This window comes from Scylla paramamosain, unplaced genomic scaffold, assembly GCF_035594125.1.
Source record: "Scylla paramamosain isolate STU-SP2022 unplaced genomic scaffold, ASM3559412v1 Contig49, whole genome shotgun sequence".
In the NCBI taxonomy this organism is placed as follows: domain Eukaryota; kingdom Metazoa; phylum Arthropoda; class Malacostraca; order Decapoda; family Portunidae; genus Scylla; species Scylla paramamosain.
Genome location: NW_026973714.1, coordinates 98214 through 120726, shown reverse-complemented (window position 1 = coordinate 120726; position 22513 = coordinate 98214). Strand labels below are relative to the sequence as shown.

General features: G+C 40.9%; 1 protein-coding gene and 1 long non-coding RNA gene across 4 annotated transcripts in view; one reads left to right on the top strand and one right to left on the bottom strand.

Moving 5' to 3' along the window:
- Positions 1–12152, bottom strand: part of LOC135098186 (uncharacterized) — a 42332-nt gene extending 30180 nt beyond the window's left edge. Inside the window, exons 1-2 of one of the 3 annotated variants that reach the window (XM_064000433.1) lie at positions 11983–12152; positions 2524–2587 (exon numbers count right to left, since the gene is read on the bottom strand). Coding sequence is in view for 1 of the 3 variants with exons in the window: in XM_064000432.1 (XP_063856502.1) it covers positions 2524–2587; positions 11185–11276 (156 nt within the window). In the remaining 2 variants the exon portion in view is untranslated. Of the gene's footprint in view, positions 1–2523; positions 2588–11184; positions 11308–11982 lie in introns of those variants that run through there. The other 2 variants (XM_064000432.1, XM_064000434.1) reach the window with 2 other exon arrangements.
- Positions 3807–16939, top strand: LOC135098189 (uncharacterized). The gene is made up of 2 exons (XR_010266653.1): positions 3807–4290; positions 16727–16939. It is a non-coding gene; the product is annotated as an uncharacterized LOC135098189 (long non-coding RNA).
- Positions 16940–22513: the final 5574 nt, after the last annotated feature.

Below are 22513 nucleotides of genomic sequence, written 5' to 3'. Positions count from 1 at the left end.
TTTAATATTTCCAAACTGTCTGATATCCACGGTATTACAGATTTTGGTGTAGGCCCAGTCATATACAAAATCTTCACAAATAAGGCTAGGGATGGGGGATGGGGATGGCCTGAGGTCATTGAGTGACTGTGGACTGGAGGTTTTGGGGATGGGGGTGACGTAAGATGTCTTCCAGTCCTCGGGGCAAGAGTGTTGGGAGAGTGAAGCGTTTATTATGGAGCATAGCGGTGTTGCTAGCTCTACCGCAAATTCCTTGTAAATTTTTATAGGAAGGTCAGTGGGTGTGGTGGATCTTGGTTTGAATTTGAGTATTCTCTTAAAAACATCCACCGCCTGGACACTGGGGGGATGAGAGGGGGCCGGAAGATAGGCAGGAAGCAGAGTGGTGTGGAGGGGAGGAAAGGTTTGACAGATAGCAGCAAAGTGATCGTTCATCTCCTGAGCCGCGAGAGTAGCAGGAAGGTGTGAGGTGCAAGGAAGAGACGAAGTGTGCTTTTGTAGGCCACACAAAGCTTTGATCTTAGCGTACCACTGTCTGTTGTTGGTCAGCTTGAGGTGGTGTATCTTGTCTGGGTAATAGTTTGCCTTTGCAGCCTTAATCTCCCTGATCACTCTGTTTCTTAGTTTCCTGTAAAGGACCCGGCAGGAGTGGAACGCCCAGGTCCGCTGACGCATGAGTCTTTTAATGCGGGGTGTCATCCAGGGAGCATCAGATGGGTGCGTTGTGACGCTCTTGGCTGGGAAGTAGCGGTGGAAGGCTTCTGTGGTGGTGGCGACGTAATTCTGCCATTTTAAGTGGACGTCCTCCACATCCAGCACCTCGGTCCACGGGTGTTGTGTCACCCACTGCCCAAACTCCCTCATGGCTGAGTCAGGCATGGGGTGGTGGGTCCTGGTGACAGCTGACCGGGGGGTCGAGGTGGTGGGTGTGGGTCTCCACAGTATGGAGAGGTGGGTGCTCCGTCCCATGGGAGGCAGCGGTTTGGGGGGCGAGTACTGCTGGCCCAGGTCTGTCAGTATAAGGTCGAGGATGGCTTGCTAGTGGGTGGGGAAGTCCACGACCTGGGTGAGGTGTAGCTGGTGTAGGATATCGTTGATATCTATTAAAGTCCCCACAGATGACCAGTTTGGCGGCAGGATACTTCACCCTCAGGGCATCAGCAGTGTCTATGATGTGAGCGGTGAGTAACTGTGCTGTGGTGGCTCGTGGGGGGTGGTACACGACGCACACGATGATGGAGGCCGTGTTGCTGGGATGGCAGGGGGGCGTGACTCTCACCCACAGGGCCTCTACACCGGCCGGAATATCGACAGGGAGGTGTGAGGGGCTGAGGGTAGAGCGGCAGAAAACGGCCACTCCCCCCCCCCCCCTGCGTCCTGACCTCAGGTGATGGTAGAGCTGGTAGTCCTGCATTGAGCACACCTCAGGAACAATCTGCCACGCCTCAGTAACCGCCACAATGTCTGCACAAGTAGAACTCACCGTCACGATTAATTCGTCCATCTTGTTGGCTAAAGATGTTGCATTGAATAAGAGGAGGGAGGGTAGACTGTACCAAATCCGAGGTACTTCAATGTGCCTGTATTCCTTCTTCCCCACCCTGCGGTCAACTCTGACACTTGAGGTCACAACCTTGATGGGACGCACTTGTTTCCCTCCCCTCGACCCGCGGTTCCGAAATTGTTTCAGGGTCTTAAGGCACTTTATCACGTTGGACGGCGGGTAACCTGATCCTCGCCTGCGACGTAGGAGGTAGTTGCGTTCGTACGTTTGCACTGGAGCACACATTGTTCTTTATGTGTCACCACTCACTCGCTAAATGTGTTCACAAGTACAGGAATTCCACCAGGGCAAGCCTAAAACTAAAAGCTAAGAGTTGAAAACAGAAAAAAAAAAAAAAAACTAAGGTCGCTATCACTAGGGGCAGGGGAAGGCCAACAAGCTGGCTGAGACTGCCCGAGAGCGCCAAGGGTCACACGTGTCTGACACACACGTGTGTGTCTGTGTGTATGTGTGTGTCTGTGTGTGCGTGCGTGCGTGGACCGTATGCTTTTTTGGCAATGATTTCTTTGGCAGAAAAAGATGCCCACCAGTACACAGTGGAGTGGTCTCCCCTCGTTTCACAGGACGTGGACTTCAGCTTGAGAAGACTCATCGATAAAGTTCATGACATGTTCAGTATTTGCCTCCCTATTAAGTATATAGATGTTTCACACAAAAGGCTCCAAAACCCACCCATTTTTCAAAAGGTAATCAACTCGACAAGACCCAAGAATCAGTTGTACAGAGAGCTTTCGAAACCTGAAGTTCCGCCCTCTGTTCCGGTGAGGATATAGACAGGTGTACAGATGTGGATGCGGACAGACAGACATACAGATAGGTAGATAGACAGATTGTGTCCAGTCTTTGTAGTATATAGTCTTGCCTCGTTAGTGTCTCATTTTCTACTTTCTCAGTGTGTGCAATAGAAAACACTACTACTACTACTACTACTACCAGGAAAGAAAAGAGTAGCTACTCACCTCAAGAGTGCAGGTGTGTAGACTCCGGGAGACGGGAGGGAGGAAGGCGCGAGGCAGAAGGTGCCTGTGGGGAGAGACGCACTGTGTTTCATGCTCTTACATTTATACTCCACAAGCACAAGTCTGTATCTATGTACATCTATCTATCTGTATCTGTATACATAAAGAAAGAGAGAGAGAGAGAGAGAGAGAGAGAGAGAGAGAGAGAGAGAGAGAGAGAGAGAGAGAAAGTCGTCCAAAAATGTAGTCACTGTTTGACTCGCTATAACACATTGAATGTTTCCTTTTTTCAGAAACAGTTGGCCAAAATAATAATGGCAGAAGTTAAACTAAGCTTTGAAGAAAGAACATTTGTCATAAAGTGTTACTGGAAGCACGAAAATGTCAAAGAAGTGCAAAGACAATTTAGAAGACACTTTGACAGGGATCCATCAAGGTGACGCACCATTGCTCGCATCACAGCTAAGTTTGTACCAGATGGAACTGTTCACGACGTTCATAAGCATGTGTGTGTAGTAGTAGTAGTAGCAGTAGCAGTAGTAGTAGAATAGTAGTAGTAGTAGTAGAAGTGGTAGTGGTAGTGGTAGTGGTAGTAGTGGTGGTAGTACTAGTAGTAGTAGTAGTAGTAGTGGTAATAATAGTAGAAGTAAGGAGAGTAGAAGCCTTTGTGAGAGAAAAGAAGTAGTAATAGTAGTGATAGAGGTAGTATTCGCGATTTCTCACTACTACTACTACTAGTAGTATTACTACTACTACTACTACTACTACTACTACTACTACTACTACTACTACTACCACTACTACTACTACTTCTAGTACTACTACTGCTACTACCTCTACTACTACTACTACTACTGCTACTACTGCTGCTACTACTACTATATGAATATTCATATTAATGCCTTAAGAATTGTTGCAAAAACAGCTGCAAGAGTAGCATTTATATTGGTAGTAGTAGTAGTAGTAGTAGTAGTAGTAGTAGTAGTAGTAAGTAGTAGTAGTAGTAGTAGTAGTAGTAGTAGTAGTAGTAGTAGTAGTAGCAGTAGTAGTAGTAGTAATATTAATAATAGTAGTAGTAGTAGTACTAGTACTTCATGACGTTATATTGTTACTATGATTGCTTTCAATACTATCACACACACACATAAAATAGTAGTAGTAGTAGTAGTAGTAGTAGTAGTAGTAGTAAGAGTAGAAGCAGTAGTAATTTTAATAATTTAATATAATTAATCTTATTTATGTATTTATTTTATTTTTTCATGGATATGAATGTGTTCCTTTGTTGAACAAATTCCTGTATATTAAGTAGACCTTTGTGTGTCACTCAAGTACCGAACGGCCTCGAAACACTGAGCGAAAGGGACGCCGCTCAGTCTGCAGCCAGTGTGGCGGCGTATCTTGTGTGGTGCGCGTGTGTATCGCATTGTGTTCCTCCTCAAAGACTTAGTGGTGGTCAAGATAATTACAATTGGCCAAGCCCTCCCCGAAGTGTGCTACCATTAGTGTACCAGGTGTGGTGAGTAGCCGCCAAGTGTACAGCCACACGTGTGTTGTGTACATGTGCATGTTGTGTACAGGAAGATCTCCTGTGTGTTTTGTAAGTCCCATCATGCCGCAGGCCCGGGAAATTACACTTGCCACCATATCAAACAGGACTCCAATTTGTTGTCAGTCCGGGACGCCTCCTCCCTTCTTCCCCTACCACCCGCCAGCAGCAGCTTCTGGCCCCCCACCAGTCAGAAGCCCCTTCACGGCCACTACCTCCCGGTAAGCCTTCCTGTCCTTACCTGCCACCCACTCCTTCCCCCCTACCTTCAACCCACTCCTTCCTAACCCCCATTTGCCACCCACTCCAGCCAGGCCCCTAACAGCAACCCACTCCTTCTCGCTTCCCGCATGCCAGCCGCCCCATCCCGTCCTCCACCCACCATCCACTCCTGGCCCCCAACCGCCTGACGCTCCTTTCCGCCGCCCACACACGAGCTGCACTCCTCGCCCCCTCCCCCTCACTCATGACGTCACGGACGGCGGTGACAGTGACTGGCTGGTGTGAACCAAGCCTCAGACTCGCTCTACCTAAATGCTACTACTACTACTACTACTACTACTATCTACTACTACTAGGATCAGCAACTACTGGTTGCTGATCCTAAGCAAAAATTCTTAGGATCAGCAACCAGGATAGAACAAGAAATAACGGGTTCAAGCTTGAAAAATTTAGGTTTAGGAAGGAGATAGGAAGAAATTGGTTCTCAAATAGAGTGGCAGATGAGTGGAACGGACTCAGTAATCATGTTGTTAGTGCAAGGACATTAGGGAGCTTTAAGAGAAGATTAGATGGGTTTATGGATGGGGATAATAGATGGAAATAGGTAGGTATATTTCATACGGGGACTGCCAGGTGTAAGCCTGGTCGCTTCTTGCAGCTTCCCTTATTTCTTATGTTCTTATATTCTAGTACTACTGTAACGCTCCTTTTTATTATTTCTGTGTTTCTTTGAGTCTCCCCAATAATTGTTTTCTTTTGTAGCTTGCGGTGAAGAGGAGGATAATAGCGGTAATTAAAGGTTTAGTGATTATATGAAAAAGTATATTTATAAGGCGTGTATTCGTGGGAGTGATTTAAAAGTCTTGAAACATTTGTTATAAATAGTCTTTACTTATTTCAACTGTGGTTTTCTCTAATCAGTGGTAATACGAATAATAGGATTACATCATGTTGCGTCAGCCTACCAGTAACTCATAAGGTGTCATTCCCTAGCTTATAAAATATGTTAGTAATTTAGAATTCAATTATTAACTTCAACTAATGTCCAGCTTATATGCTCACCTTGCTAGCCAATTATTCCTGCATTTTTATTTAAACTCACGGTTCAGTAAAATTATTTGTGAAAGAAGAGAGAGAGAGAACTAGCTAAGGTTCCAATAACTTCAGAGGCCTGGGGGTGGGTGTTGAGGGGGAGAGCACAGAATGGCGTCTCCCTTCCCTCTGGCAACAGGTGGGTCTCGTAGCTCTGAAATATTTGATTTTTCTTTTATTTAGAAGTGAATATTACTGTGTTCATGTTTATTATTCATGTCTCTAGTGAAGATATAGTGACTGTACGTGTTGACAGAATGGCGTCTCCCTTCCCTCTGGCAACAGATAAAATAGCCGGTGTCGGTCCCACGTGGAGACAGGCCACAGTCTTGGGAAAGTGTTAGCCATGTAATGTTTCTTTAGTCAAATATAGTCTACTGTGAATGTGTTGTGAGCAATATTATTGCCGTAGAGAAGTGATGGATGAAGGCTGTGACGCTATTTAGGGATATAACGGTGCCCAGAATCAATGGTACTCTTGAGGAGTTATAAAAGTAATTATTTTCTTGTGTATTCGTAGTGTTAAGTAACGGAGTATAAGTGTATATGCCATACCAGAATTTCAAGTGCTCGATAAAGTGTCATAGTGGGTCAGTCAACCCAAAGAATCCCATCAGTATTATTCATTTAATTATTTTTGCTATTTTTATATTTTTCGTTCCTCCTAATAAAGCCACACTGTAGGTACTGTGTGATAATTAACCTCTCCCTACCCTCTGGCCATGACGATGAAGGCGAGAACCATTACCAATCAAAAATGTTTTTTTTTTTTCTTGTGTGTGTGCGTGCTTCACCTCTTCTCTCTTCCTCTTCTTTTTTCTTCTTCACCGTGAAGATCTTTGCCTCGTCTCATTAGAGCTCTGATCGGACCGGTGAGGAGGAGGGAGGAGGGGGGAACCGGAGGGGGGGTGGCATTACACTACTACTGTTACTACGACTTATTACGACTACTGTTACTACTATTATGACTACAATTACTACTACTAATATTACTACTACTACTACTACTACTACTACTATTACTACTACTACTAGTACTACTACTACTACTACTACTACTACTACTACTACTACTACTACTACTACTACTACTACTACTATTACTTCCTTGCCACCCTACTTGTCCGCTTTACCGTCATTCCTTGATTCATAATTTTTTTTTATTATTATTGTCATTAATGTGTGTCTGTGTGTGTGAATGTGTGTGTGTGAGTAGGATTACAGATAAAAAATACTATTCATGGACACTATTGGAATACTATTCATGGATAATTTATTCACAGAATTAACAAACAAAAAATCTTACAGTGCACTGCTCTCTCTCTCTCTCTCTCTCTCTCTCTCTCTCTCTCTCTCTCTCTCTCTCTCTCTCTCTCTCTCTCTCTCTCTCTCTCTCTCTCTCTCTCTCTCTCTCTCTCTCTCTCTCTCTCTCTCGTCACTCAGCTGTTTTCAAGGTCGCTCGGACTCGCTTTCCGTCCTCCCTCACTTGGATGATGCCATATAGCATTTTACAGGAGTACTTTTAATCACCGCAGTAATGTTGCCGTGCAACATTACTGTGGAGGAGGAGGAGGAGGAAGAGGAGCAGGAGGAGGAGGAAGAGCAGCAACACCAGTAGCATCAGCAGAAATAATAGTAATTGTAACAGAAATAGCAGTAGTAGTAGTAGTAGTAGTAGTAGTAGTTGTTGTTGTTGTTGTTGTTGTTGTTGTTGTCACCCTTCTCTTCCTCCTCATCCTCCCCTCTCCTCCACCTGACCCCTTGCTTCCCGTCATATCCCTCTCCGCCTCTCCTCTTGCAGCAACGTCACCCGACCCCCTAAAAAAAAAAGCTGCTTCACGTCACCCGCTGTTGTCTATTTCCCTCCTTCCAAATTGTGTTTGTGTGGCTGGCAATATGAGTGTGCATTGTCAGCCATACCATCACTATTAGTTACCACAACACTCTTTCCTGTTTGACTATAAAGAAAAAACATACTCAGAAAAAGGACACTCTTTTCAACCACTATGGCCTGATACTGCTGCTGCTACCACTACTACTACTACTACTACTACTACTACCACCACTACTAGTACTACTATTACTACTACTACTGCTATTACTACTGCTACTACTATTACTGCTATTATTACTACTACTACTACTGTTATTACTACTACTACTACTACTACTGTTATTACTACTACAACTACTACTACTACTACTACTACTACTACTACTTTTTTTTTTTTTTTTTTTTTTTTAAACCTACAATTTAATAATACCTCCACCCCATGTTTATTGATGTGTCAATTAGGGGCTCCATTACTTGGAGGTCATTAGCCCCAGCTCCCGCTAATGACTGTGGCATCCAACCATATCTAATACTCTATAATATAAACATTAGTTGTTAACTACTACTACTACTACTACTACTACTACTACTACTACTACTACTACTACTACTACTACTACTACTACTACGCTACTACTACTACTACTACTACGCTATTACTACTACTACTACTACTACTGCTATTACTACTACTACTACTACTACTACTACTACTACTACTACTACTACGATTATAAATGCTATTACTACAACTACTACTAATACTAATACTAGTACTACTACTACTACTGCTACTACTGTTAATATTACTACGACTACTGCTACTACTACTACTACTACTACTGGTACTAATGCTACCACTACTACCTACTACTACTACTACTACTACTACTACTACTACTACTATCACCACCATCACCACCACCACTACCATTACTACTACTACTACTACTACTACTACTACTACTACGAGTGCTTCTACTACTGCTACTACTGTCAATACTACTGCGACTTCTGGGACTACTACTACTACTACTACTGCTGCTGCTGCTGCTGCTAGTACTGCTAAAACTAGTATCTCTACCATTACTACTGCTACTACTACTACTACTACTACTACTACTAATACTACTAGCACCTCTACCATTACTACTACTACTGCTGCTACTACTACTACTACTACTACTACTACTACTACTACTACTACTACTACTACTACTACTACTACTACTACTACTACTACCACCACCCCACCATTACTACTACTACTACTACTACTACTACTACTACCATCATTACTACTACTACTACCACAATTACTACTACTACTACTACTACTACTACTACTACTACTACTACTACTACTACTACTACCATTACATCTTCCGTGTAAGATTTTTTGCACATATCAGTATTCAACCTTTGTCTTAGTCCTTCTGTTATTTTAAAACTATGACAATTAGCATCGGATACAAGTCTCTTAGTGTGTGACAAACCGGTGATAGTTTTTGTGGAGAGTCTATTTCTCAGTGTACTGTTCATGCGGTGTATGTCTGAAAACGTTCTCTCAACCTTAGCACTTGAGTGAGGCAAACAGAGCAACCTTAGCATGAAGGAAACTAAATGTGGATATACTGGATTTCCATCTCCTTGTTTTGCGTTTAGTACTTACCCGAAACTCAGTTATGCTTGCATCACTCCTAGTACACAATATGTCACTACTCCTTAACAGCCGCCATTCTGAATCCAGAGCTTGAACTGCTTGACAGGGAACAAGGCTTGGAAATGAGCTCATTAAAGCAGCAAGTGAATCCACTGACTTACTTCTTACCACGTCAGGATCTAATACTTCCAGATGCTGGAAAGTAGCTTCTAGAAATGGAAACCTTTTGCATATTTGAGTTGCTGCTTGTACGAGAAATATTTGACATCGTTGCCGAAATATTTGCACATCTTGAGGGGGGAGATTATACCCTTGATGGAATGACATGCCTACCTTAGCTCCCAGATAGATTGAGAAGAGGTCCTTGAAGTTACTAGGATCCTTAAATTTTATACTGCTTAGTGGAGTTTTTATCAGATAATCATCTTTAAGGTAGCAGTCAAGCAGGGATCTAAAAGTCTGCAACACTGATTTATTTAGCTTGTGAATTTGTGGACTATGTGATTGTATTTGCAGATTAAGAGTGTTGAATATTGGAAGAACAAAGTCAAGAAATTCTAAATACATCTTTGTGAAAGGGTTGTAGTAGTAGTAGAAAGGCCTTTGTAGTATGGTGTCACTTGCAATGAGTCTATCATTGAGAGCTTGAGAGCATCCCATTGCTCAAGCAGCCAGGACACTACCATATGTAGGAATAACCATCGAGTCTGACTGGGATGGAGTAATATGTGTGGTTTGACATTAACAAAAGACTGAAATTCTTTTAGGTCACTAATGCACTTTGGACTGCAACTAAAGTATGAGAACACAGCACGAGCCAATTCTTCAACATCTTTAGGCAATGTTGCACAAGCATATGAAGCACAAAGCGCAAAGGAGTGGCAAATACATTTCATCACAAGTAACCCTGGTATATAATTTTTTAGTAATGTTGAGAGAGAGTTGCGAGCTCCAAGTATGGAATTTGCCCCATCAGCACCAAAGCCAATCATATTTTCCTTATAGGGGATATGATTGCTGACAAAAAAGCTTACGACAGACTCATATAGTGTCTTTGCAGTTGCATTATGTGAGGAATCAGACCTAAAAAACAATGTCACTTTGGCTTCAATCATAATTCGGACAACCATATACAGATGCTTTACAGATTAGAAATCAGTGCTTTTATCAACAATCAGCGAAAAATTTGAAACCTGAAGTTTTCTAATCAATATATCAGAGCTTACCTCACCTGCCACATGGTTTATAATTGATGTTAACTTTGTGCGCCCACATTTGATCTGTTTTGCAATATTTAAATCAGGACATTATGGCCTGAAGGAGTGCTGGCACAGTTCTAATTGGCAGATCATGCTCACATATTAATGCAGCCATTCTAATCTCACCATCCCGAACAGATTTGTCAATTTTTGTTTTACCACTAACCAGAGGCATGTCTAGTACGGAGGGTGATTTTGCCTTACCTCATATTTCTTGGCGCTTTTTATTAGTGGAATGTCTCTTTACCTCCATTTTACTTGCGCTAATGGATATGTGAACATGACATGCATCACAAAAAGCAAACGTTTGTCCCTTTCAACTTGCTTTAAGCCATCCCTTAAATTCTGGTTCAGATTCTCATTCTTTGTGATATCTGAGCATATTTAGTCTTTTTCTTTCGAGTTTCATTTACTTTGCTGAAGGTAGATGCAATAGGCCTACCTATTGCTAATTGATCACGTCTCCCTCGCGACTCAACGTTCTTGTCCTTCGACATTCGCTTGCTCCCCATCAGAAGGTTCCATACTTGATATGCCTCGCAGTCTGATCTGATGTGTTCGATTCCTACAAAAGATATTCTAGTCCTGTCGAACAAAGTACTGCACAGATCCACAAATAGTAATACACAAATAGATAAGACGTAGAAATGCCCAAATATTGAAACTATGACACGAGAACATTTAAATTATGAACGTCACAGCAAGGTATACACTATTAAACTCACACACGCCAACCACCTCGCTTCACAAAACGCTGCAGCCCGGAGGAGATTCCATACTTTGATACACCTCGCAGTCTGGTCTGATGTGTTCGATACCTACAAAAGATATACCAGTTCTGTCTACCAAAGTACCCAACAGATACACAAATGGTAATGCACAAATATAAGAGGTACAGGTGCACAAACGGTAGCTACCCTCGTAAACTAACACACACCACCCTCCTCTCTTCACAAACGATGCAGCCTGCTAATATTTGAGGCTCTATTTTTAAATCAACACGAAATTAAATTTCTAAACAGCATAAACATATCTAAAGACTTACAGATGCGTGGGTGTAGGCTTAGGCGTTTTGAGAACGGTACAGCCTGCAGACACTGAGACACGTATGCTGACCGAGGCCGAGCCAGTACACATGAACAAGACACGTCCGGTTAGTCACCACAGCCCACACCCCACCACGCCCCACATCTCTCTCTCTCTCTCTCTCTCTCTCTCTCTCTCTCTCTCTCTCTCTCTCTCTCTCTCTCTCTCTCTCTCTCTCTCTCTCTCTCTCTCTCTCTCTCTCTCTCTCTCATGAAACTGAATCTCGGTAGATTTCTCGGTAGGTCTGATCGAAAATCCAGTAGATTTGACCTTATTTCCAAATCATTCGGTATATCGGTAGATCATCAAATATCCAGTAGATCTACCGGTAATCGGTAGATCTGGCAACACTGGGCCTTGACTAACGGGCCGGGGAAGGAAGGACTTCGCTCCTGCTCATCCCCTGCCTCTGCCACAGCCACGCCCATTGCCACACTCCTGCCACTTTCTCCACCTATGCACATATCATCTCGCCCCACGCCCGTGCCACACCGCGGCACGCCTACGAACATCATCTATTCACATCTCCGCAACAAGTCTGTCAGTCATAATCTCTTAACCCCGTACACATTCTCTCTCTCTCTCTCTCTCTCTCTCTCTCTCACTCTCTCGTCTCTCTCTCTCTCTCTCTCTCTCTCTCTTCTCTCTCTCTCTCCTCTCTCATCTCCTCCTCCTCATCTCACTCTCTCTCTCTCTCTCTCTCTCCTCTCTCTCTCTCATCTTCTGTCTCTCTCTCTCTCTCTCCTTCTCTACTTACCCAAAACTGTTGTCAGCTTACAGCACACCTGCTTCTCTCATGTGACACCAGACACACTCACACGAGAATGCACTAGAAAAACGACGTGTGAACTGTATCAAGTCTTTCAACCTACTGCTTGAGTACATAATAGGAAAACTCTGTGTGTGTGTGTGTGTGTGTGTGTGTGTGTGTGTGTGTTGTAAGGTATAAGAAAGATAATGAATATGGAAAACAGTATTAAATATGTAATGAAGAGACAGGTAAGAATAATAGATGCAATGAGAGAGAGAGAGAGAGGAGAGAGAGAGAGAGAGAGAGAGAGAGAGAGAGAGAGAGAGAGAGAGAGGAGAGAGAATATGGTGGAAGTTGCCAGCGATATATATATATATATATATATATATAAATATATTTATATATATATATATATATATTATATATATATATATATAATATATATAATATTATATATAATAATATTATATATATATATATATATATATATATAATATTATATATATATATATATATATATATATATATATATATATATATAATATATATATATATATATATATATATATATATATATATATATATATATATACGAGTATATAGTTGTGCAAGGACCCAAAGGTTTAATTGTTGTTTTCAGGTGTATATATTATATATATATATATATATATATATATATATATATATATATATATATATATATATATATATATATATATATATATATATATATATATATATATATATATATATATATATATATATATATATATATATATATATATATATATATATATATATATATATATATATATATATATATATATATATATATATGTTTATATAACATAATATATGTATATATATGTATAATATATATATATATATATATATATATATATATATATATATATATATATATATATATATATATATATATATATATATATATATATATATATATATATATATATATATATATATATATATATATATATATATATATATATATATATATATATATATATATATATATATATATATATATATATATATATATATATATATATATATATATATATATATATATATATATACACACACACCTGAAAACAACAATTAAACCTTTGGGTCCTTGCACAACTGAATTAGAATGAGAAGGAGGAGAATGAGGAGGAAGGTCAGGTAAAACTGCAGAGATTAAAACTGCAGAGATGGAGGCGAATTTTTATTTTTTTTTTATTTGCACTGAAATTCTGTTTACACACACACACACACACACACACACACACACACACACACACACACACACACACACACACACACACACACACACACACACACACACACACACACACACACACACACACACACACGTGCGCGCGATTTCCGGACATGACAATTCTTTCTTTTTCGTTTTTTTTTTTTTTTTTCGTTTTTTTATTCAATAAGTAAATGTTAGCAGCCCTTTATTAATAGAGAACCGAGAAAGGTAATAGAGAAGGAGGAGGAAGAAGAGGGGGGGAGGAATTCCTTCTCCATTTCATATTCCTCCTTGTGCCTACTGCAGATACCGAGTCATGAGAAACGCATCTCTCGTGTGTGTGTGTGTGTGTGTGTGTGTGTGTGTGTGTGTGTGTGTGTGTGTGTGTGTGTGTGTGTGTGTGTGTGTGTGTGTGTAACTAACCAGACTCCGCCTACCCGTCTGTCCCTGCATACAAGTGTACTCTTTATCAGAACAGAAAAGCCACTTTGACAGTATCTTTTGTTGAACCTAAGTGATCAACTGCTAACACTACTTGTAATGAAAACAACGACAAAAATACATGGCAGGTATTCATGAGACGGTGGAGCATGTGGTGCTTGAGTGTGTGAAGTATGCCAGACAGGAATGAGATGATGCAAGTGGTGCTGAGGGAATTGGGGCGTGCTAGAGTGGAGAAGACAGGAAGAGAATGGATGGTATTGCTACTGGGACTGAGTGGGAAGACGAATGAAAGGATGATTGAGGCTGTGAAAGAGTTCCTGGAGAAAATGTGGCGTGCTAGATGTGGGAACTAGTGGTGTGATAGATGCTGTATGACTATGTATGCTGTTTTCTGTTGTTGTTGTTGTTGCTGTTTTTTTCCCCCATCCCACAGGAGTGCCGATGCAAAGGCCTGGCTTGAGAGGAATCCTGAGCTCCCCGTAATATCAAGATCAAGATCCTGTTCACTAACCGAGTTAAAAGCTCGTAGTTGGATTTCAGTTCTGCATTGGCAGCTGGACTGACGGTTCACCACCCGGTCGGTGCACACTGTCACGCTCCGAACAGCCGTAACACAGCCCGCTGGCTCACACCGTGTGCTCTTTATCTAGTGTTCCGCGTGGCCGGCAGAGTTTACTTTGAAAAAATTTGAGTACTCAAAGCAGGCTACACTGATAGACCTGTGGAAGAGTGTGGCAGTGCCAAGTATAATGTATGGTATGGATGTGATTGCATGGAATGGAAGTGAAACTGAGAAGTTAGAAGTGGGCCAGAATAGAGTAGCAAGGATGGCACTGAGTGCAACGAGGTACACAGCAGTAGAAGCCTTGAGAGGTGATATGGGATGGAGCACCTTTAGGGAAAGACTCACAAAAGCCACACTTGGTACAAGATTAGGCTTCAGAGAATGGATGATGCAAGAATAGGAAAGAGGGTGTACCTGTGGAATGAAAGTGGAAGCAAATGGAGGAAGAGGTGCATGAGAATGACAGACAGGAGTGGATTACAAGTTGTGTGGGAGAGAAGAATGGCTGGGAGGAATCCAAATGAGCGTGAATGGGTGATAACAAGAGGAGGCAGAGTGGGAGCTGAATGGGATGTGAGAAAAATGGAAAAATGAAATAGACGGAGAAGTGAAATGTGTGGGACTGAAGAAATGGAAGATTGAGATGGAAAGAAAGATCCTGGAATGGTACGAGGAGGATGCCCCGATGTATGAAAGGTGGTATGATGGAAGCCTGGGCGGTGATCTCTTCCAAGTGAGGGCACAGTCTATGAATGTGAACGCAAGGAGTTAGAGATGGTCTCAGTCCCGCAGCAAAGTGTGCCAGATGTGTGACATGGGAGAGGATGAGACAGTGGAACATGTGGTGCTGGAGTGTGTGAAGAATGCCAGAGACAGGAATGAGATGATGCAAGGGATACTGAGTTAGGGCATGATAAGAATGAAAGAGTGAAGACAGGAAAGGAATGGATGGTGTTGTCGCTGGGACTGTGTAGAGAGGCGAATGAAAGGATGATTGAGGCGGTGAAAGAGTTTCTAGAGAGAATGTGGCGTGCCAGATGTAAGAACAATTAGTGTAGAGGATGTTGTTCGTTTTCTCTTTTTTCCCTTCTACAGGAGTTGCCGATCCAAAGGCCTGGCTTAGGAGTGATCCCGAGCCACCTGTACCATTAAGATCAAGATCAAGATAGCCATTAACTGCCAGATAGTTTTCATATTGGTTGAAAAATTGAGGATACTACAGCAAGGGAAATGATCATCTCAGCGGATAATGACTGACTGATTTTTCATAAGTGAAATATCATATAAGATTTTTTTGGAATATAAAGGTTTATTGCAATAACTTACCTTCAAAATTGAAAGTTAGGCAATGACATGTTTACGGCGGTAAAATTACGATGTATTACGATTAGTCTCTCTCTCTCTCTCTCTCTCTCTCTCTCTCTCTCTCTCTCTCTCTCTCTCTCTCTCTCTCTCTCTCTCTCTCTCTCTCTCTCTCTCTCTCTCTCTCATTAATCATTAATGGATCCAATATATATATATATATATATATATATATATATATATATATATATATATATATATATATATATATATATATATATATATATATATATATATATATATATCGTCTACAGACACATTACATAAGCACACCTCTATACTTCTCCATTCCTCCATTCTGGTCCATTCACTTCCCTTCCTAACCCCTCCAGACTCTCATGTACTGGCATTCTCCATCACCATGATCTCACTCTTTCACTGTATCACACATTCCAACTTTTAATATTTCATTACTTTCTCGTTTCCTAACTCTCCCACCCAAATATTTCAATCACATTAAACTATATAAAGAAATTATGGAAATCCTTCCATCATTCCTGTTCTCTTCAAACATTACTACTAAACATGGCTACTATTACACACTATGTAAAAACATCACCATGGTGAAATTGTCAAGGCACAAAGTGAAGCAAGCTGGCTATGATGAGGGAGGCCGTGCCTTCTGACACTTTCGCCTTTGGCCATAATTCCTTGCAAAAGAAAGAACCATAGAATAGCTATATTCTAGGATGTCATTTAACAGCTCAAGGTATGCAGAGGGTATGACTTCGAGAGAAAACAAACAGGCAACCATTCCCCTCAAAATCAGACCTCTAAATCTCAAAACTTTGTTATAGTTTTCTTTAATAGGTAACTTCTTATAATTTTAATAAAATAATATCACTACAAAATAAATAAAACTTCGCTATTTCACTTTTTTTTTTAATTATGGATAAATAATCCCAAATTATACTTTTATATAAAAATCCTTCGTTTAAAGAGGAATGGCATTCATCAAATACTTAACTGGTCAGTCACCTAGATTTTCACTGAGGCATATTTGACAATTTCTTCATTACTGCAAATAACTGCTATTATGAGTTACATTTCTGTACAAGATTTCATATTTATTTTATTTTATTTATTTATTTTTTATTTTATTTTTTTTTTTGCAGATGCGCATAGCACTGCAATGTATGCCACGGCATGGTAATAATCAAGAGACGGGACAACACTCCCTTTAAAGCTGCATCTTCAGAAGGAAGGATTGATAGACTTCCTAAAGTTTATATATTTTGAAATATCACAACTGACTTTTCTGTGAGACTATGAACAATACATACACTACACTACACATACTGTACATGTAATAAAAATATCTGTTGTAATCTTTTTTTTTTTTTTTTAGATATAAATGAAAGTTAAAGTAAAGTGATTCTCAAATTTCGTTGCATAAGGCCTGTCCACACCAGGAAACATTGTTTGGAAACGATGTTTGCAAACATTTTGCAGATAGTCTGCAAACTGTTTCTTGGAAACTTTGCAAAATCTGCAAAATTTGCAAACTGTTTACGAACTTTGTTTTCTGTCCAGACCTCAGTTGTCGTCAGGATGCCTGTGAGTGTAGAGGTTGCTGCAGCAGCCTCTGTATTTTACTTATCACTTTTGCTAATATACTCAAGGAAGGGCAAGAAAAAGAAAAAAGAGATGGGTGAGGAAATTTTTAGAAAAAGGACCCTTTCATGGTGACTTGCTTCTGATAAATCACCAAATTTCTCTGGATGTTCACGACTGACTTTGAAATACAATGACTTTGAAATAAAATGCTGGGATGAATGCAGCAATTCAATAAGCTCTAGTTTTTTTTTTCTGCTGACTACATAGTATTGTCACTCCAAGCAAACTGTTTGCAAACTGTTTGCAAATAGTTTGCAAACTGTTTCCAAACAATTTGCAAACTGTTTCCAGACAGTTTGGAAACAGTTTGCAGACTTTGCTTCCAAACAGTTTACAAACTGTTTGCAAACATTGTTTCCAAACAATGTTTCTTGGTGTGGACAGGACTTTAGAGGCGCACTGTATCATGGACTTAGACTGCGCACAGAGCCTGTAGCCAGTGTAGTTCAAGCCAACTAAAGCAGACACACCTATGTAAGGAGGAGGCTGTAGGCACCTACCGAAATGATAGTTACTTCCAGTGAGGTCTGAAACACTGGTTATGGGGATGCTGTGAACTTATCACTAAACCCAGCTGTGAGTACACTGAGCGTTTCCCTTTGTGTTTCACAACACAAGGGGGCAGTCACAGCCTGCCCTCTAAAGACAACTCTCTTCCTTCACACAAAACTACTAGCACCTAATTACACACACACCCTTCACTCAAAATTCAAAATCATAATGGCGACTCCTACACCAGCTTCGGAGTCCCTATCTGGGGAGGTGACCACAAATGTCCCCAGGTCAGACTGCTCTTCTGGTATCGACCCTGTCTTGACACCGTCCTCAACTTTTTCTTCATTAACTTATGCAACATTTGTGGTCTTAGATCTAATTTTCAATCCGTAGAACACCTCCTCTCTACTAAACCTCATTTTTTTTTTCTTTTCCTCACTGAAACGCGGGTGTCTGAGGCAACTGACAGTAGCCCCTTTTCTGCTCCCTCCTACTTTTTCTATCCTCATTTTCACTCCAAAGCTGGATGTTACGTTTATGTGTGCAATGATTTAGCCTGCTCTCGTGCCTACGCTCTGGAATTTTTTGAGTTTCCCATCATCTGGCTACGGCTAGAGTTACTCTCAAATTAAATTTATTTGTGCTGTATACCTCTCATCTAACTCCACTGACTATAAAAAATTCTTTAACTACTTAACTTTCAAAGTGGAGCACATTCTGACTTTCTTCCCTTTTGTGGAGATCTCCATTCTTGGAGGTTGTAATGCTCACCACCAGCTTTGGCTTTCCTCTCCCTTCACTGACTATCCTGGTGAACTAGGTTTCAACTTTGCTATTCTCCATGACCCTGAACAACTGGTGCAACACCCTACTCGTTTTCCTGACGGTCTTGGAGATACGCCCAACATTCTTGACCTTTTTCTAACCTCAAGTCTCTCTCTCTCTCTCTCTCTCTCTCTCTCTCTCTCTCTCTCTCTCTCTCTCTCTCTCTCTCTCTCTCTCTCTCTCTCTCTCTCTCTCTCTCTCTCTCTGTAGGAGGGACACTGGCCAAGGGCAACAAAATTCAATAAAAAAGAAAAAAAAAAGCCCACTTAGATACCAGTCCCAGAAAAGGGTCCAAAGCGGTAGTCAAATATTGAAGGATAAGTGTCTTGAAACCTTCCTCTTGAAGGAGTTCAAGTCATAGGAAGATAGAAATAAAGGAGCAGGCAGGGAGTTCCAGAGTTTACCAGAGAAAGGGATGAATGATTAAGAATACTGGTTAAATCTTGCATTAGAGAGGTGGACAGAACAGGGGTGAAAGAAAAAAAGAGTCTTGTACAGCGAAGCTGCGAAAGGAGGTGAGGCATGCAGTTAGCAAGATCAGAAGAGCAGTTAGCATGAAAATAGCAGTAGAAGATACCTAGAGATGCAACATTGCGGCGATGAGAGAGGCTGAAGACAGTCAGTTGGAGGAGAGGAGTTGATGAGACGAAGCACTTTCAATTCCACATTCTTGAAGAATGGCATGAGTGGAACCTCCCCAGATATGTGAAGCATACTCCATACATGGACGGATAAGGCTCTTGTAGAGAGTTAGCAGTTATGGGAATGAGAAAAACTGGTGGAGACGTCTCAGAACACCTAACTTCATAGAAGCTGTTTTAGCTGGAGATAAGATGTGAAGTTTCCAGTTTAGATTATAAGTAAAGGACAGACCAAGGATGTTCGGTGTAGAAGAGGGGGACGGTTGAGTGTCATTGAAGAAGAGGGGATAGTTGTCTAGGAGGCTAAGATGAGTTGATAGATGGAGGCAGGGGCGGCTGGTCCATAGAGGCTGGTGGGCTGCAGACCTCCCTGTTTCAGCCTTACCAGGCAGTGATTAATTCATATAATTAATTTTATACAAATAAATAATAATATACTTTTATAGTCCATTCAGCATTTTTTTCATTGTTTTTTTCCATCATTTTGTAACAAAATATTACCAGATTTGATAAATTAATTACAGAGTAAAACACTTCTTCCAGGATTGGCACAGCTCCAGCCAGATTGTAGCAGGGCTGGAGTCAGTTGAGCCCTGCAATGCACCCTGAATGAGGAGTGTCAATCGCCCTCTGTGCTAGTTAAACAAATGATGCATTACGTCCGTGATTCGTGAATACTAGCCAGTGACAACCAAAGCTTAGCTTCAGTGTCATATCTACTTAATAACTTGATAAATATTCCTCATAGCTTTGGCAACGCATAAATTTTAAATTATGAGCCTATGAGTTCAAAATGTAACATTTGTAATTCAAATAAAACTGCCTACAGCACGGCTTCGTTAGTACTGTAATCTGAAATTATTATGCAGCCCCCACATTTTTTTTTTTTTTTTTTACCACGAGCCACCACTGGATGGAGGAATTGAGTTTTTGAGGCATGGAGTAATACTTAGTTTGCTCTGCCTCAATCAAAAATTTTAGAAAGATCACAAATCATGCGTTCTGTGGCTTCCCTGCGTGAAATGTTTACTTCCTGACAAGTTGGTCATCTATGAAAAGACGTGGAAAAGTTCAGTCTGGTATCATCAGCGTAGGAGTGGTTTAGAAGGTCATTGATGAATGATAAGAAGAGAGTGGGTGACAGGACAGAACAATGAGGAACATCACTGTTAATAGATTTAAGAGAAGAACAGTGACTGTCTAACACAGCAACAATAGAACAGTCAGAAAGGAAACTTGAGATGAAGTTACAAAAAGAAGGATAGAAGCCATAGGAGGGTAGTTTGGAAATCAAGGCTTTTTGCCAGACTCTATCAAAAGCTTTTCATATGCCCAAGGCAACAGCAAAAGTTTCACCAAAATCTCTAAAAGAGGATGACCACGACTCAGCAAGGAAAGCCAAATCACTAGTAGAGCAACCTTGACAGAACTGATGATAGAAGGTTGTGAAGTGAGAGATGTTTAAGGATCTTCCTCTTGTGGATAGATTAAAAAAAAATTTTAGATAAGCAGGAAACTAAAGCAATAGGACAGTAGTTTGAGGGATTAGAACGGTCACCCTTTTTAGGAACAGGATGAATGTAGGCAAACTTCCAACAAGAAGGAAAGGTAGATGTTGACAGACAGAGTTTGACTAGGCAAGGTGCAAGCAAGGAGACACAGTTTAGAAGAACAATAGGAGGGACCCCATCAGGTCCATAAGCCTTCCAAGAGTTAAGGCCAGCGAGGGCATGGAAAACATCATTGCAAAGAATTTAAATAAGTAGCATGAAGTAGTCAGAGAGTGGAGAGGGAGGAACAAGCCCTGAGTTCAGCTTTAGAGATAGATATGATAGCAGTGGTGCCATCTGGTTGAAATAAAGGGGGAAAGAAGAAACAGCAAAGTTGTTGGAGATATTTGTGGTTAGATGCCAGAAGTCATGAGGGGAGTTAGATCTTGAAAGATTTTGACACTTTCTGTTAATGAAGGATTTTTTGGCTAGTTGGTGAACAGACTTGGCATGTTCTGAGCAAAAATGTAAAGTGCATGATATCTTTTGTGGGCCACCTCTCTATCATGTATAGTACAAGAACAGGCTGTATTAAACCAAAGTTTGGAAGGTTTAGGCTAAGAAAAAGAGTGAGGAATGTACACCTCCATGCCAGACACTATCACCTTTGTCATACGCTCAGCACACAGAGACGTGTCTCTGACACGGAAGCAGTAGTCATTCCAAGGAAAATTGGCAAAATACTTCCTCAGGTCACCAAACTAGCAGAGGCAAAACACCACAGGTTCCTCCTTTTAGGGGGATCCTGAGGAGGGATTGAAGTGATAGGACAAGATACAGATATGAGATTGTGATCGAAGGAGCCAAACAGAAAAGAGAGGATGACAGCATAAGCAGAAGGATTAGAGGTTTGGAAAAAGTCAAGAATGCTGAATGTATCTCCAAGATAGTCAGGAATATGGGTAGGGTGTTGCACCAACTGCTCTAGGTCATGGAGGATAGCAAAGTTGAAAGGCTAGGATGAAGGGAGAGGAAAGCCAAAGCTGGTGGTGAGCATTGAAGTCTCCAAGAATGGAGATCTCTGCAAAAGGGAAGAGTCAGAATGTCCTCCACTTTGGAAGTTAAACAGTCAAAGAATTTCTTATAGTCAGATGAGTTAGGTGAGAGGTATAAAACACAGATAAATTTACTTTGAGAGTGACTGTGTAGTCGTAGCCAGATGGTGGAAAACTCTGAAGATTCAAGAATGTGGGCATGAGAGCAAGTTGTTGCACACATAAGCACAACATAGAGCTTTGGATTGAAAATGAGATAGAGAAAGTAGGAGGGAACAGAAAAGGGACTACTATCAGTTGCCTCAGACACCTGTGTTTCAGTGAGGAAAAGATGAGGTTTAGTAGAGGAGAGATGGTGTTCTACAGATTAAAAATTATATGTAAGACTGTGAATGTTGCAAAGTTAATGAAGAAAAAGTTGAGGCTTCATTATGTGTTTTTTTTAGGAATAAACTAAAGGTAATATTATATAGTCAATAAATTACATGTTTATATTGTTATAACTCAAGTTCAGCCCATCTCACAGCTGCTACTAACTTGGATCAGCTTCCCTAAACAACCTCATACATTACTTAGTGCAGGGCACAAAAATACTTGTATACAGGATCCTTCTGGTCTCCAGTGATGACTAAATATGTGAGGTCGCTAACCTGTTTCACCCATACATAAATAAGGGAACACTACAGCAGCTGCCAAATAACTTCAACTTGCTGAAAAAGAATTGCAAAACCACGAGCTAGTGGGGGCACAGCTAGGACAAAGGACACACACAAGTATGA